This window comes from Mobula birostris, chromosome 1 (genome assembly GCF_030028105.1).
Source record: "Mobula birostris isolate sMobBir1 chromosome 1, sMobBir1.hap1, whole genome shotgun sequence".
NCBI classification, from domain to species: domain Eukaryota; kingdom Metazoa; phylum Chordata; class Chondrichthyes; order Myliobatiformes; family Myliobatidae; genus Mobula; species Mobula birostris.
Genome location: NC_092370.1, coordinates 148,908,843 through 148,926,719, shown reverse-complemented (window position 1 = coordinate 148,926,719; position 17,877 = coordinate 148,908,843). Strand labels below are relative to the sequence as shown.

General features: G+C 47.6%; 1 protein-coding gene across 13 annotated transcripts in view; it reads right to left on the bottom strand.

The window, feature by feature from the left end:
• Positions 1-17,877, bottom strand: part of heatr4 (HEAT repeat containing 4) — a 215,762-nt gene that overhangs the window by 74,212 nt on the left and 123,673 nt on the right. Inside the window, exon 15 of one of the 13 annotated variants that reach the window (XM_072263578.1) lies at positions 8,000-8,059. The exons of the other annotated variants lie outside the window; for them this stretch is intronic. Coding sequence (XP_072119679.1) covers positions 8,038-8,059 — 22 coding nt within the window. The 3' untranslated portion in view covers positions 8,000-8,037. Of the gene's footprint in view, positions 1-7,999; positions 8,060-17,877 lie in introns of those variants that run through there. 13 annotated transcript variants of the gene reach the window in all.

Here is a 17,877-nt window from a genome sequence, read left to right as displayed (position 1 = left end):
CGGTCTGCAGGGAGAAAATACACAGGAACTGTCACACGGGTACAGAGCAATCAGCACAGACAAAATACACAGAAATACTCACACACGGGTACAGAGCGGTCAGTATGGACAAAAAAAAAGGAACGGTCACACATGGGTACAGAGCGGTCAGCACGGACAAAATACACAGGAACAGTCACATACGGGTATTGAGCGGTCCGCACGGACAAAATACACAAATGGTCACACAGCGGTACAGAGCGGTCTGCAGGGAGAAAATACACAGGAACTGTCACATGGGTACAGAGCAATCAGCACAGACAAAATACACAGGAATACTCACACACGGGTACAGAGCGGTCAGTATGGACAAAAAAAAAGGAACGGTCACACAGGGGTATTGGGTGGTCAGCACGGACAAAATACACAGGAACAGTCACACACGGGTATTGAGTGGGCAGCAAGAACAAAATACACAAGAACGGTCACAAAGAGGGACTGACCAGTCAGCATGGACAAAATACACAGGAACGGTGACACACGGGTTATAGAGCGATCAGCATGGACAAAATACACAGCAATGGTCACTTACGGGTATTGAGCGGTCAGCATGGACAAAATACACAGGAACATTCACACAGGGTTAGAGAGCTGTCAGCATAGACAAAATACGCAGATGTTCATACAGGGATAGAGAGCGGTTAGCAGGGACAAAATACACAGGAACTGTCACACGGGTACAGAGCAATCAGCACAGACAGAACAGACAGGAACGCTCACACACAGGTACAGAGCGGTCAGCATGGACAAAATACACAGGAACGCTCACACACGGGTACAGAGCGGTCAGCATGGACAAGATACACAGGAACGCTCACACACGGGTACAGAGCGGTCAGCATGGACAAAATACACAGGAATGGTCACACGGATACTGAGCGGTCTGCACGGACAAAATACACAAGGACAGTCACACATGGGTACTCAGTTGTCAGCACGGACAAAATACACAGGAATGCTTACACACGGGTACTGAGCTGTCAGCACGGACAAAATACACAAATGTTCATACAGGTGTAAAGAGCAGTCAGCAGGGACAAAATACACAGGAATGGTCACACACGGGTACTCAGTGGTCAGCACGGACAAAATACACAGGAACTGTCACGCTGGTACAGAGCAATCAGCACAGAGAAAATACACAGGAACGCTTACACACGGGTACAGAGCTGTCAGCATGGACAAAAAAAAAGGAACGGTCACATACGGGTATTGAGCAATCAGCATGGACAAAATACACAGATGTTCACACGGGTACAGAGTGGTCAGCAGGGACAAAATACACAGGAACTGTCACACGGGTACAGAGCAGTCAGCACGGACAAAATACACAGGAACGGTCACACAGAGGGACTGACCGGTCAGCACGGACAAAATACACAGGAACAGTCACACATGGGTACAGAGCGGTCAGCATGGACAAAAAAAAGGAACGGTCACACGGGTACTGAGCAGTCAGCACGGACAAAATATACAAATGTTCACACAGGGGTACAGAGCGGTCAGCAGGGACACAATACACAGGAACAGTCACACATGCGTATTGAGTGGGCAGCAAAGACAAAATACACAGGAACGGTCACACAGAGGGACTGACCGGTCAGCATGGACAAAATACACAGGAACAGTCACACACGGGTACTGAGCGGTCCGCACGGACAAAATAAACAAATGTTCATACAGGGTAGAGAGTGGTTAGCAGGGACAAAATACACAGGAACTGTCACACTGGTACAGAGCAATCAGCACAGACAAAATACACAGGAACTGTCACACGGGTACAGAGCAATCAGCACAGACAAAATACACAGGAACACTCACACACGGGTACAGAGCGGTCAGCACAGACAAAATACACAGGAACTGTCACACAGCGGTACAGAGCAATCAGCACAGACAAAATACACAGGAACACTCACACATGGGTAGAGAGCGGTCAGCAGGAACAAAATACACAGGAACAGTCACACACGCATATTGAGTGGGCAGCAAAGACAAAATACACAGGAACAGTCACACACGGGTATTTAGTGGGCAGCAAGAACAAAATACACAGGAACGGTCACAAAGAGGGACTGACCGGTCAGCAAGAACAAAATACACAGGAACAGCCACACACGTGTATTGAGTGGGCAGCATGGACAAAATACACAGCAACGGTCACTTACGGGTATTGAGCGGTCAGCATGGACAAAATACACAGGAACGGTCACACAGGGTTAGAGAGCTGTCAGCATGGACAAAATACGCAGATGTTCATACAGGGATAGAGAGCGGTTAGCAGGGACAAAATACACAGGAACGCTCACACACGGGTACAGAGCAATCAGCACAGACAGAACAGACAGGAACGCTCACACACGGGTACAGAGCGGTCAGCATGGACAAAATACACAGGAACGCTCACACACGGGTACAGAGCGGTCAGCATGGACAAAATACACAGGAATGGTCACACGGATACTGAGCGGTCTGCACGGACAAAATACACAAGAACAGTCACGCTGGTACAGAGCAATCAGCACAGAGAAAATACACAGGAACGCTTACACACGGGTACAGAGCTGTCAGCATGGTCAAAAAAAAAGGAACGGTCACACAGAGGGACTGACCAGTCAGCACGGACAAAATATACAAATGTTCACACAGGGGTACAGAGCGGTCAGCAGGGACACAATACACAGGAACAGTCACACATGCGTATTGAGTGGGCAGCAAAGACAAAATACACAGGAACGGTCACACAGAGGGACTGACCGGTCAGCATGGACAAAATACACAGGAACAGTCACACACGGGTACTGAGCGTTCCGCACGGACAAAATAAACAAATGTTCATACAGGGTAGAGAGTGGTTAGCAGGGACAAAATGCACAGGAACTGTCACACTGGTACAGAGCAATCAGCACAGACAAAATACACAGGAACACTCACACATGGGTAGAGAGTGGTCAGCATGGACAAAATACACAGGACCTGTCACACAGCGGTACAGAGCGGTCTGCAGGGAGAAAATACACAGGAACTGTCACACGGGTACAGAGCAATCAGCACAGACAAAATACACAGGAACACTCACACACGGGTACAGAGCGGTCAGCACAGACAAAATACACAGGAACTGTCACACAGCGGTACAGAGCAATCAGCACAGACAAGATACACAGGAACACTCACACAGCGGTACAGAGCGGTCAGCACGGACAAAATACACAGGAATACTCACACATGGGTAGAGAGCGGTCAGCAGGAACAAAATACACAGGAACAGTCACACACGCATATTGAGTGGGCAGCAAAGACAAAATACACAGGAACAGTCACACACGGGTATTTAGTGGTCAGCACGGACAAAATATGCAGGAACGGTCACACAGAGGGACTGACCGGTCAGCACGGACAAAATAAACAGGAACAGTCACAGATGGGTATTGAGTGGGCAGCAAGAACAAAATACACAGGAACGGTCACAAAGAGGGACTGACCGGTCAGCAAGAACAAAATACACAGGAACAGCCACACACGTGTATTGAGTGGGCAGCAAGGACAAAATACACAGGAACGGTGACACACGGGTTATAGAGCGATCAGCATGGACAAAATACACAGCAACGGTCACTTACGGGTATTGAGCGGTCAGCATGGACAAAATACACAGGAACGGTCACACAGGGATACTGAGCGGTCAGCACGGACAAAATACACAGGAACGCTCACACACGGGTACAGAGCAATCAGCACAGACAGAACAGACAGGAACGCTCACACACGGGTACAGAGCGGTCAGCATGGACAAAATACACAGGAACGCTCACACACGGGTACAGAGCGGTCAGCATGGACAAAATACACAGGAATGGTCACACGGATACTGAGCGGTCTGCACGGACAAAATACACAAGAACAGTCACGCTGGTACAGAGCAATCAGCACAGAGAAAATACACAGGAACGCTTACACACGGGTACAGAGCTGTCAGCATGGTCAAAAATAAAGGAACGGTCACACAGAGGGACTGACCGGTCAGCACGGACAAAATACACAAATGTTCATACAGGTGTACAGAGCGGTCAGCATGGACAAAATACACAGGAACTGACACACGGGTACAGAGCAATGAGCACAGACAAAATACACAGGAACTGTCACACGGGTACAGAGCAATCAGCACAGACAAAATACACAGGAACACACACACAGGTACAGAGCGGTCAGTATGGACAAAAAAAAAGGAACGGTCACACGGGTATTGGGTGGTCAGCACGGACAAAATACACAGCAACAGTCACATACGGGTATTGAGCGGTCAGCATGGACAAGATACACAGGATAGGTCACACAGGGGTACAGAGCGGTCAGCACGGACAAAATACACAGATGTTCACACGGGTACAGAGTGGTCAGCAGGGACAAAATACACAGGAACAGTCACACACGCGTATTGAGTGGGCAGCAAAGACAAAATACACAGGAGCGGTCACACATGGGTATTTAGCGGTCAGCATGGAGAAAATACACAGGAACGGTCACACAGAGGGACTGACCGGTCAGCACGGACAAAATACACAAACGTTCATACAGGTGTACAGAGCGGTCAGCATGGACAAAATAAACAGGAACTGTCACACGGGTACAGAGCAGTCAGCACGGACAAAATACACAGGAACGGTCACACAGAGGGACTGACCGGTCAGCACGGACAAAATACACAGTAACAGTCACACATGGGTACAGAGCTGTCAGCATGGACAAAATACACAGGAACGGTCACATACGGGTATTGAGCGGTCAGCATGGACAAGATACACAGGAACGGTCACACAGGGGTACAGAGTGGTCAGCACGGACAAAATACACAGGAACGGTCACACAGAGGGACTGAGCGGTCAGCACGGACAAAATACACAGTAACAGTCACACATGGGTACAGAGCTGTCAGCATGGACAAAATACACAGGAACGCTTACACAGGGGTGCAGAGCGGACAGCACGGACAAAATACACAAATGTTCACACAGGGATAGAGAGCGGTCTGCAGGGAGAAAATACACAGGAACTGTCACACGGGTACAGAGCAATCAGCACAGACAAAATACACAGGAACGCTTACACACAGGTACAGATCGGTCAGCATGGTCAAAAAAAAAGGAACGGTCACACAGGGGTATTGAGTGGTCAGCACGGACAAAATACACAAATGTTCACACAGGGGTACAGAGCGGTCTGCAGGGAGAAAATACACAGGAACTGTCACACGGGTACAGAGCAATCAGCACAGACAAAATACACAGGAACGCTTACACACGGGTACAGAGCGGTCAGCACGGACAAAATACACAGGAACGGTCACACAGGGGTATTGAGTGGTCAGCACGGACAAAATACACAAATGTTCAGACAGGGTTAGAGAGCGGTTAGCAGGGACAAAATACACAGCAACGGTCACATACGGGTATTGAGCAGTCAGCATAGACAAGATATACAGGAACGGTCACACAGGGGTACAGAGCGGTCCGCACGGACAAAATACACAAATGTTCACACAGGGATAGAGAGCGGTCTGCACGGAGAAAATACACAGGAACGGTCACACAGGGGTATTGGGTGGTCAGCACGGACAAAATACACAGGAACGGTCACACACGGGTTATAGAGCGATCAGCATGGACAAAATACACAGCAACGGTCACTTACGGGTATTGAGCGGTCAGCATGGACAAAATACACAGCAACGGTCACTTACGGGTATTGAGCGGTCAGCATGGACAAAATACACAGGAACGGTCACACAGGGGTACTGAGCGGTCAGCACTGACAAAATACACAGGAATACACACGGGTACAGAGTGATCAGCATGGACAAAATACACAGGAACGGTCACACACGGGTACTCAGTGGTCAGCACGGACAAAATACACAGGAACGCTTACACAGGGGTACTGAGCGGTCCGCACGGACAAAATACACAAATGTTCATACAGAGGTAGAGAGCGGTTAGCAGGGACAAAATACACAGGAACTGTCACACTGGTACAGAGCAATCAGCACAGACAAAATACACAGGAATGCTTACACACGGGTACTGAGCGGTCCGCACGGACAAAATACACAAATGTTCATACAGGGATAGAGAGCGGTTAGCAGGGACAAAATACACAGGAACTGTCACACGGGTAGAGAGCAATCAGCACAGACAAAATACACAGGAATACTCACACATGGGTAGAGAGCGGTCAGCACGGACAAAATACACAGGAACGGTCACACAGGGGTACAGAGCGGTAAGCACGGACAAAATACACAGGAACGGTCACACAGAGGGACTGACCGGTCAGCACGGACAAAATACACAGGAACAGTCACACATGGGTACAGAGCGGACAGCACAGACAAAATATACAGGACCTGTCACACAGCGGTACAGAGCGGTCTGCAGGGAGAAAATACACAGGAACTGTCACACGGGTACAGAGCAATCAGCACAGACAAAATACACAGGAACACACACACAGGTACAGAGCGGTCAGTATGGACAAAAAAATAAGGAACGGTCACACAGGGGTATTGAGTGGTCAGCACGGACAAAATACACAAATGTTCACACAGGGGTACAGAGCGGTCAGCAGGAACAAAATACACAGGAACTGTGACACACGCATATTGAGTGGGCAGCAAAGACAAAATGCACAGGAACAGTCACACACGGGTAATTAGTGGTCAGCACAGACAAAATACACAGGAACGGTCACACAGAGGGACTGACCGGTCAGCACAGACAAAATACACAGGAACAGTCACACATGGGTACAGAGCGATCAGCACGGACAAAATACACAGCAATGGTCACATACGGGTATTGAGCGGTCAGCATGGACAAGATACACAGGAACGGTCACACAGGGGTACAGAGCAGTCAGCACGGACAAAATACACAAATGGTCACACACTGTAAATGAGGGGTCAGCACGGACAAAATACACAGATGTTCACACGGGTACAGAGTGGTCAGCAGGGACAAAATACATAGGAACAGTCACACACGCGTACTGAGTGGGCAGCAAAGACAAAATACACAGGAGCTGTCACACACGGGTATTTAGTGGTCAGCACGGACAAAATACACAGGAACGGTCACACAGAGGGACTGACCGGTCAGCACGGACAAAATACACAGGAACGGTGACACACGGGTTATAGAGCGATCAGCATGGACAAAATACACAGGAACGGTCACACACGGGTACTGAGGGGTCAGCATGGACAAAATACACAGGAACGTTCACACAGGGTTAGAGAGCGGTCAGCATGGACAAAATACGCAGATGTTCATACAGGGATAGAGAGCGGTTAGCAGGGACAAAATACACAGGAACTGTCACACGGGTACAGAGCAATCAGCACAGACAGAACAGACAGGAACGCTCACACACGGGTACAGAGCGGTCAGCATGGACAAAATACACAGGAATGGTCACACAGGGATACTGAGCGGTCTGCACGGACAAAATACACAAGAACAGTCACACACGGGTACTCACTTGTCAGCACGGACAAAATACACAGGAACGCTTACACAGGGGTACTGAGCACGGACAAAATACACAAATGTTCATACAGAGGTGGAGAGCGGTTAGCAGGGACAAAATACACAGGAACCGTCACACAGAGGGACTGACCAGTCAGCATGGACAAAATACACAGGAATACTCACACATGGGTACAGAGTGGTCAGCACGGACAAAATACACAGGAACGGTCAGACAGAGGGACTGACCGGTCAGCACGGACAAAATACACAGGAACAGTCACAGACGGGTATTGACCGGTCAGCAAGAACAAAATACACAACTGGTCACACATGGGTACAGAGCGGTCAGCATGGACAAAATACACAGCAACGGTCACTTACGGGTATTGAGCGGTCAGCATGGACAAAATACACAGGAACGGTCACACAGGGGTACAGAGCGGTCCGCACGGACAAAATACACAAATGTTCACACAGGGATACAGAGCGGTCTGCAGGGAGAAAATACACAGGAACTGTCACACGGGTACAGAGCAATCAGCACAGACAAAATACACAGGAACGGTCACACACAGATACAGAGCGGTCAGTATGGACAAAAAAATAAGGAACGGTCACACAGGGGTATTGGGTGGTCAGCACGGACAAAATACACAAATGTTCACACAGGGGTACAGAGCGGTCAGCAGGAACAAAATACACAGGAACTGTCACACACGCATATTGAGTGGGCAGCAAAGACAAAATGCACAGGAACAGTCACACACGGGTATTTAGTGGTCAGCACAGACAAAATACACAGGAACAGTCACACATGGGTACAGAGCGGTCAGCATGGACAAAATACACAGTAACGGTCACATACGGGTATTGAGCGGTCAGCATGGACTAGATACACAGGAACGGTCACACAGGGGTACAGAGCAGTCAGCACGGACAAAATACACAAATGGTCACACACGGTAACTGAGGGGTCAGCATGGACAAAATACACAGGAAAGGTCACACAGGGGTATTGAGTGGTCAGCACGGACAAAATACACAGATGTTCACACGGGTACAGAGTGGTCAGCAGGGACAAAATACACAGGAACAGTCACACACGCGTATTGAGTGGGCAGCAAAGACAAAATACACAGGAGCGGTCACACACGGGTATTTAGTGGTAAGCACGGACAAAATACACAGGAACGGTCACACAGAGGGACTGACCGGTCAGCACGGACAAAATACACAGGAACAGTCACAGACGTGTATTGAGTGGGCAGCAAGGACAAAATACACAGGAACGGTCACACATGGGTTATAGAGCGATCAGCATGGACAAAATGCACAGCAACGGTCACTTACGGGTATTGAGCGGTCAGCATGGACAAAATACACAGGAACGGTCACACACGGGTACTGAGGGGTCAGCATGGACAAAATACACAGGAACGTTCACACAGGGTTAGAGAGCGGTCAGCATGGACAAAATACGCAGATGTTCATACAGGGATAGAGAGCGGTTAGCAGGGACAAAATACACAGGAACTGTCACACGGGTACAGAGCAATCAGCACAGACAGAACAGACAGGAACGCTCACACATGGGTACAGAGCGGTCAGCATGGACAAAATACACAGGAATGGTCACACAGGGATACTGAGTGGTCTGCACGGACAAAATACACAAGAACAGTCACACACGGGTACTCAGTTGTCAGCACGGACAAAATACACAAATGTTCATACAGAGGTAGAGAGCGGTTAGCAGGGACAAAATACACAGGAACTGTCACACAGAGGGACTGACCAGTCAGCATGGACAAAATACACAGGAATACTCACACATGGGTACAGAGTGGTCAGCACGGACAAAATACATAGGAACGGTCACACACGGGTATTGAGTGGTGAGCACGGACAAATTACACAGGAACGGTCACAGAGGGACTGAGCGGTCAGCACGGACAAAATACATAGGAACGGTCATACCGGGGTACTGAGCGGTCAGCATGGACAAAAAAAACACAGGAACAGTCACACATGGGTACAGAGCTGTCAGCATGGACAAGATACACAGGAATGGTCACACAGGGGTACAGAGCAGTCAGCACGGACAAAATACACAGGAAAGGTCACACAGGTACTGAGCAGTCCGCACGGACAAAATACACAAATGTTCATACAGGGACAGAGAGCGGTCTGCAGGGACAAAATACACAGGAACTGTCACACGGGTACAGAGCAATCAGCACAGACAAAATACACAGGAATACTCACACATGGATAGAGAGCGGTCAGCACGGACAAAATACACAGGAACAGTCACACATGGGTACAGAGCGGTCAGCATGGACAAAATACACAGGACCTGTCACACAGCGGTACAGAGCGGTCAGCACGGACAAAATACACAAATGTTCACACAACGGTACAGAGCAATCAGCACAGACAAAATACACAGGAACTGTCACACACGCATATTGAGTGGGCAGCAAAGACAAAATACACAGGAACAGTCACACACGCGTATTGAGTGGGCAGCAAAGACAAAATACACAGGAACAGTCACACACGGGTATTTAGTGGTCAGCACGGACAAAATACACAGGAACGGTCACACAGAGGGACTGACCGGTCAGCATGGACAAAATACACAGGAACAGTCACACACGGGTACTGAGCGGTCCGCACGGACAAAATAAACAAATGTTCATACAGGGTAGAGAGTGGTTAGCAGGGACAAAATACACAGGAACCGTCACACTGGTACAGAGCAATCAGCACAGACAAAATACACAGGAACACTCACACATGGGTACAGAGTGGTCAGCACGGACAAAATACACAAATGTTCACACAGGGGTACAGAGCGATCTGCAGGGAGAAAATACACAGGAACTGTCACACGGGTACAGAGCAATCAGCACAGACAAAATACACAGGAACTGTCACACAGGGGTACTGAGTGGTCAGCACGGACAAAATACACAAATGGTCACACACGGTACTGAGGGGTCAGCATGGACAAAATACACAGCAACGGTCACATACGGGTATTGAGCGGTCAGCATGGACAAGATACACAGGAACGCTTACACACGGGTACTGAGCTGTCAGCACGGACAAAATACACAAATGTTCATACAGGTGTACAGAGCGGTCAGCAGGGACAAAATACACAGGAATGGTCACACATGGGTACTCAGTGGTCAGCACGGACAAAATACACAGCAACAGTCACACACGGGTACTCAGTGGTCAGCACGGACCAAATACACAGGAACTGTCACGCTGGTACAGAGCAATCAGCACAGACAAAATACACAGGAATGCTTACACATGGGTACAGAGCAATCAGCATGGACAAAATACACAGGAATACTCACACACGCATATTGAGTGGGCAGCAAAGACAAAATACACAGGAACAGTCACACACGCGTATTGAGTGGGCAGCAAAGACAAAATACACAGGAACAGTCACAACGGGTATTTAGTGGTCAGCACGGACAAAATACACAGGAACGGTCACACAGAGGGACTGACCGGTCAGCATGGACAAAATACACAGGAACAGTCACACACGGGTACTGAGCGGTCCACACGGACAAAATAAACAAATGTTCATACAGGGTAGAGAGTGGTTAGCAGGGACAAAATACACAGGAACTGTCACACGGGTACAGAGCAATGAGCACAGACAAAATACACAGGAACTGTCACGCTGGTACAGAGCAATCAGCACGGACAAAATACACAGGAACGGTCACACATGGGTACAGAGCGGACAGCACGGACAAAATATACAGGACCTGTCATACAGCGGTACAGAGCGGTCTGCAGGGGGAAAATACACAGGAACTGTCACACGGGTACAGAGCAATCAGCACGGACAAAATACACAGGAACGGTCACACATGGGTACAGAGCGGACAGCACGGACAAAATATACAGGACCTGTCATACAGCGGTACAGAGCGGTCTGCAGGGGGAAAATACACAGGAACTGTCACACGGGTACAGAGCAATCAGCACAGACAAAATACACAGGAATACTCACACATGGGTACAGACCTGTCAGCATGGACAAAATACACAGGAATGGTCACACAGGGGTATTGAGCGGTCAGCACGGACAATATACACAAATGATCACATGGGTACAGAGCGGAGAGCATGGACAAAATACACAGGAACAGTCACAGAGGAGTACAGAGCGGTCAGCACGGACAAAATACATGGGAACAATCACACAGGGGCACTGAGTGGTCAGCAGAGACAAAATACACAAATGGTCACATACGGGTATAGAGAGGTCAGCATGGAGAAAATACACAGGAACAGTCACACAGGGGTATTGGGTGGTCAGCACGGACAAAATATAGAAATGTTCACACACGGGTACAGAGCGGTCAGCACGGACAAAATACACAGGAACTGTCACACAGGGGTACTGACCGGTCAGCACGGACAAAATACACAGGAACTGTCACACAGAGGGACTGACCGGTCAGCATGGACAAAATACACAGGAACTGTCACACACGGGTACTGAGTGGTCAGCACGGACAAAATACACAGGAACTGTCACACACGGGTACTGAGTGGTCAGCACGGACAAAATACACAGGAACTGTCACACACGGGTACTGAGTGGTCAGCACGGACAAAATACACAGGAACTGTCACACACGGGTACTGAGTGGTCAGCACGGACAAAATACACAGGAACTGTCACACATGGGTACTGACCGGTCAGCACGGACAAATTACACAGGAACGGTCACACAGAGGGACTGAGCGGTCAGCACGGACAAAATACGCAAGAACGATCACACACCGGTACAGAGCGGTCAGCAGGAACAAAATACACAGGAACGGTCACACACGGGTACTGAGTGGTCAGCACGGACAAAATACACAGGAAAGGTCATACATGCGTACTGAGCGGTCAGCATTGACAAAATACACAGGAACGGTCACACAGGGGTACTGACCGGTCAGCACGGACAAAATACACAGGAACTGTCACACAGAGGGACTGACCGGTCAGCATGGACAAAATACACAGGAACTGTCACACACGGGTACTGAGTGGTCAGCACGGACAAAATACACAGGAACTGTCACACACGGGTACTGAGTGGTCAGCACGGACAAAATACGCAAGAACGATCACACACCGGTACAGAGCGGTCAGCAGGAACAAAATACACAGGAACGGTCACACACGGGTACTGAGTGGTCAGCACGGACAAAATACACAGGAAAGGTCATACATGCGTACTGAGCGGTCAGCATTGACAAAATACACAGGAACGGTCACACAGGGGTACTGACCAGTCAGCACGGACAAAATACACAGGAACAGTCACACAGGGGCACTGAGCGGTCAGCATGGACAAAATACAGAAAAAGGCAACAATTATACCAGTGCCTAAGAAGAATAATGTGTGCTGCCTTAATGACTTTTGCTTGGTAGCATTCACATCATCAGTGATGAAATGTTTTCAGAGGTTGATCATGACTAGACTGAACTCCTGCCTCAGCAGGGACCTGGACCCATTGCAATTTGCCTATTGTCACAATAGGTCAACGGCAGACGCCATCTCCTTGACTCTCCACATGGCTTTAGACCACCTGGACAACACAAACACCTGTCAGGATACTGTTCATCACCTATAGCTCAGCATTTAATACCATCATTCTCACAATCCTGACTGAGAAGTTACAGAACCTGGGCCTTTGTACCTCCCTCTGTAATTGGATCCTCGACTTCCTAACCGGAAGACCACAATCTGTGCGGATTGGTGATAACATATCCCCTTCGCTGAAAATCAACACTGGCGCACCTCAGGGGTGTGTGCTTAGCCCACTGATCTACTCTCTGTATACACATGACTGTGTGGCTAGGCATAGCTCAAATACCATCTAAAAAATTTGCTGATGATACAACCATTGTTGGTAGAATCTCAGATGGAGATGAGAGGGTGTACAGGAGTGAGATATGCCAATTAGTGGAATGGTGTTGCACAACAACCTGACACTCAATGTCAGTAAGGCGAAAGAGCTCATTGTGAACTTCAGGAAGGGTAAGATGAAGGAACACATACCAATCCTCAGAGGGATCAGAAGTGGAGACAGTGAGCAGCTTCAAGTTCCTGGGTGTCAAGATCTCTGAGGATCTAACCTGGTCCCAACACGTTCATAAAGAAGGCAAGACAACGGCTATGCTTTATTTGGAGTTTGAAGAGATTTGGCATGTCAACAAATACACTCTGAAACTTCTGTAGTTGTAATATGGAGAGCATTCTGACAGGCTGCATCACTGTTTGGTATGGAGGGGCACAGGACCAAAAGAAGCTGCAGAAGGTTGTAAATCTAGTCAGCTCCATCTTGGGCATTAGCCTACAAAGTACCCAGGACATCTTTAGGGAGCGATGTCTCAGAAAGGCAACGTTCATTATTAAAGGCCTCCAGCACCCAGGGCATGCCCTTTCCTCACTGTTACCATCAGGTGGGAGATACAGAAGCCTGAAGGCACACACTCAGTGATTCAGGAACAGCTTCTTCCCCTCTGCCATCTGATTCCCAAATAAATACACACATACATAAACAAATAAACAAACAAACAAATTCATTCATTCATTCCAAATAAATTCATCCCCACTAGTCTCCCACCTGGCACTTTTATCCCCTGTAAGTGTAAGTGCTACACCTCATCTCTTGCAACAATTCAGGGCCCCAAACAGTCCTTCCAGGTGAGACAACACTTCACTTGTGAGTCTGTTGGGGTCATCTATTGCATCCAGTGCAGATTCCCCTACATTGGTGAAACCCGACGCAGATTGGGGGCCGCTTCGTCGAGCACCTCCACTCTGTCCGCCACAACAGACAGGATCTCCCGGTAGCCACCCACTTCAACTCTGCTTCACATTCCCATTCAGATATGTCCATACATGGCCTCCTCTACTGCCATGATGAGGCTAAACTCAGGTTGGAGGAGCAACACCTCATATACCGTCTAGGTAGTCTCCAGCCCCTTGGTATGAACATAGAATTCTCCAACTTCTGGTAATTCCCTCCCCCTCCCTTCCTCTATCCCTATTTCACTCTACCCCCTCCCCCAGCTCCCTCATGGTTCCGCCTCCTTCTTCTACTACCCATTGTTTTCAGGGCTATGATGTCAATGCTTCCCCTTCCCCACCCCTTTGTCTTTCAAATTGCTGGTCTTTCAACTGAAGCTACAAGCATTCTTCAAATCCTTCCCCATCTTTCATTCTTCAGTCCTGACAAAGGGTTCCGGTCCGAAACGTCGACTCATCGTTTCTAATTGATGCTGCCCGACCTGCTGAGTTCATCCAGCGTACTGAAAGTGTTGCCTGGATTTTGAATCTTTGGACACTACCTCACTTTTTTAATATACAGTATTTCTGTTTTTGCACATTTTTTAATAGTCTATTCAATATATGTAACTGATTTACTTGTTTATTTATTATTATGTTTTTTTTTCTCTCTGCTAGATTATGTATTGCATTGAACTGCTGCTGCTAAGTTAACGAATTTCACATCATATGCTGGTGATAATAAACCTGATTCTGATTCCTCCGTACCTACTTCCAAGCACCTTAAAACTGTGCCCTCTCATGTTAGCCATTTCAGCCCTGAGAAAAAGCCTCTGACTATCCATACGATCAATGTCTCTCATCATCTTATACACACCTATCAGGTCACCTCTCGTCCTCCGCTGCTCCAAGGAGAAAAGGCTGAGTTCACTCAACCTATTCTCATAAGGCATGCTCCCCAATCCAGGCAACATCCTTTTAAATCTCTGCGCCCTTCCTCCACACTGCCCAGAGTCTTACCATTGATACTGCATATTTGACCTACCAAAATGAACCACCTCACACTTATCTAGGTTGAACTCCATCTGCCACTTCTCAGCCCAGTTTATCACTGTCCCGCTGTAACCTCTGACAGCCCTCCACACTATCCACAACACCCCCAACCTTTGTGTCATCAGCAAATTTACTAACCCATCCCTCCACTTCCTCATCCAGGTCATTTATAAAAATCACAAAGAGAAGGGGTCCCAGAACAGATCCTTCAGGCTACAAATTACAATGGGAGATACAAAATGCATGTCAAAAGGGTAATGTTAAGATAATCATGAGGGATTTCAATATGAAGGTAGATTGGAAAAATCAGGTTGGTGCTGAATCCCAAGAGGGGTATTTTCTAGAATGTCTACAAGATGACTTTTTCGAGCAGCTCTTGGTTGAGCCAACTCAGGGGATCAGCTATCCCTGATTGGGTTTTGTGCAATGAACCACAATTGATTAGAGAGCTTAATGTAAAATAAAAACCCTTCAGTAGAAATGATCACAATATGGTAGAACTCGCCCTGCTTTTTGAGAAGGAGAAGCTATAGTCAGATGTATCAGTTATACAGTGGAGTAAAAGGAATTACAGAGGCATGAGAGAGGAGCTGGCTAAAGCTGATTGGGAAGGAGCACTAACAGGAATGGCGACAGAGCGCTAATTTCGGATGGCACAGGATATATAATCCCAAAGAGGAAGGAGTATTCTAAAAGCGGAATGACACAACCGCGGATGACAAGAGAAGTCAAAGCCAAAGAGAAGGCATATAAATTAACAAAAATTAGTGGGAATTTAGAGGATTGGGAAGTTTTAAAAAAACAACAGAAGTAATAAAGAAGGAAAAGATGGAATAAGAAGGTAATCTAGTCAACTATACAAGTCATAAAGAAGGAAAAGATGGAATATGAATTTAATCTCGTCAATAATATTAAAGAGGATACCAAAAGTTTCTTCAGATATATAAACTGTAAAAGGGAGATAAGAGTGAATATTGAGCTGCTGGAGAGGTAGTAATGAGGGACAAGGAAATAGCAAACAAACTGAATAAACATTTTGCATCAATCTTCACTGTGGAAGACACAGCGCTGGAAGTTAACATAGAACATACAATAGTACAGCACAGTACAGGCCTTTCGGCCCATAATGTTGTGCCGACCCTCAAACCCTGCCTCCCATATAAGCCCCCACCTTAAATTCCTCCATATACCTGTCTAGTAGTCTCTTAAACTTCACTAGTGTATCTGCCTCCACCACTGACTCAGGCAGTGCATTCCACACACCAACCACTCTCTGAGTAAAAGACCTTCCTCTAATATCCCCCTTGAACTTCCCACCCCTTACCTTAAAGCCATGTCCTCTTGTATTGAGCAGTGGTGCCCTGGGGAAGAGGCGCTGGCTATCCACTCTATCTATTCATCTTATTATCTTGTACACCTCTATCATGTCTCCTCTCACCTTCCTTCTCTCCAAAGAGTAAAGCCCTAGCTCCCTTAATCTCTGATCATAATGCATACTTTCTAAACCAGGCAGCATCCTGGTAAATCTCCTCTGTACCCTTTCCAATGCTTCCACATCCTTCCTATAGTGAGGTGACCAGAACTGGACACAGTACTCCAGGTGTGGCCTAACCAGAGTTTTATAGAGCTGCATCGCGACTCTTAAACTCTATCTCTCGACTTATGAAAGCTAACACCCCATAAGCTTCCTATTGGAATCTATTGGAGTTTTTCGAGGAGGTTACCAGGAAAGTGGATGAAGGGAAGGCAGTGGATATTGTCTACATGGACTTCAGTAAGGCCTTTGACAAGGTTCTGCATGGGAGGTTAGTTAGGAAAATTCAGTCGCTAGGTATACATGGAGAGGTGGTAAATTGGATTAGACATTGGCTCAATGGAAGAAGCCAAAGAGTGGTAGTAGAGAATTGCTTCTTCGAGTGGAGGCCTGTGACTAGTGGTGTGCCACAGGGATCAGTGCTGGGTCCATTGTTATTTGTCATCTATATCAATGACCTGGATGATAATGTGGTAAATTGGATCAGCAAATTTGCTGATGATACAAAGATTGGAGGTGTAGTAGACAGTGAAGAGGGTTTTTAGAGCCTGCAGAGGGACTTAGACCAGCTGGAAAAATGGGCTGAAAAATGGCAGATGGAGTTTAATACAGACAAGTGTGAGGTATTGCATGTTGGAAGGGCAAACCAAGGTAGAACGTACAGGGTTAATGGTAAGGCACTGAGGAGTGCAGTGGAACAGAGGGATCTGGGAATACAGATACAAAATTCCCTAAAAGTGGTGTCACAGGTAGATAGGGTCGTAAAGAGAGCTTTTGGTACATTGGCCTTTATTAATCAAAGTATTGAGTATAAGAGCTGGAATGTTATGATGAGGTTGTATAAGGCATTAGTGAGGCTGAATCTGGAGTATTGTGTTCAGTTTTGGTC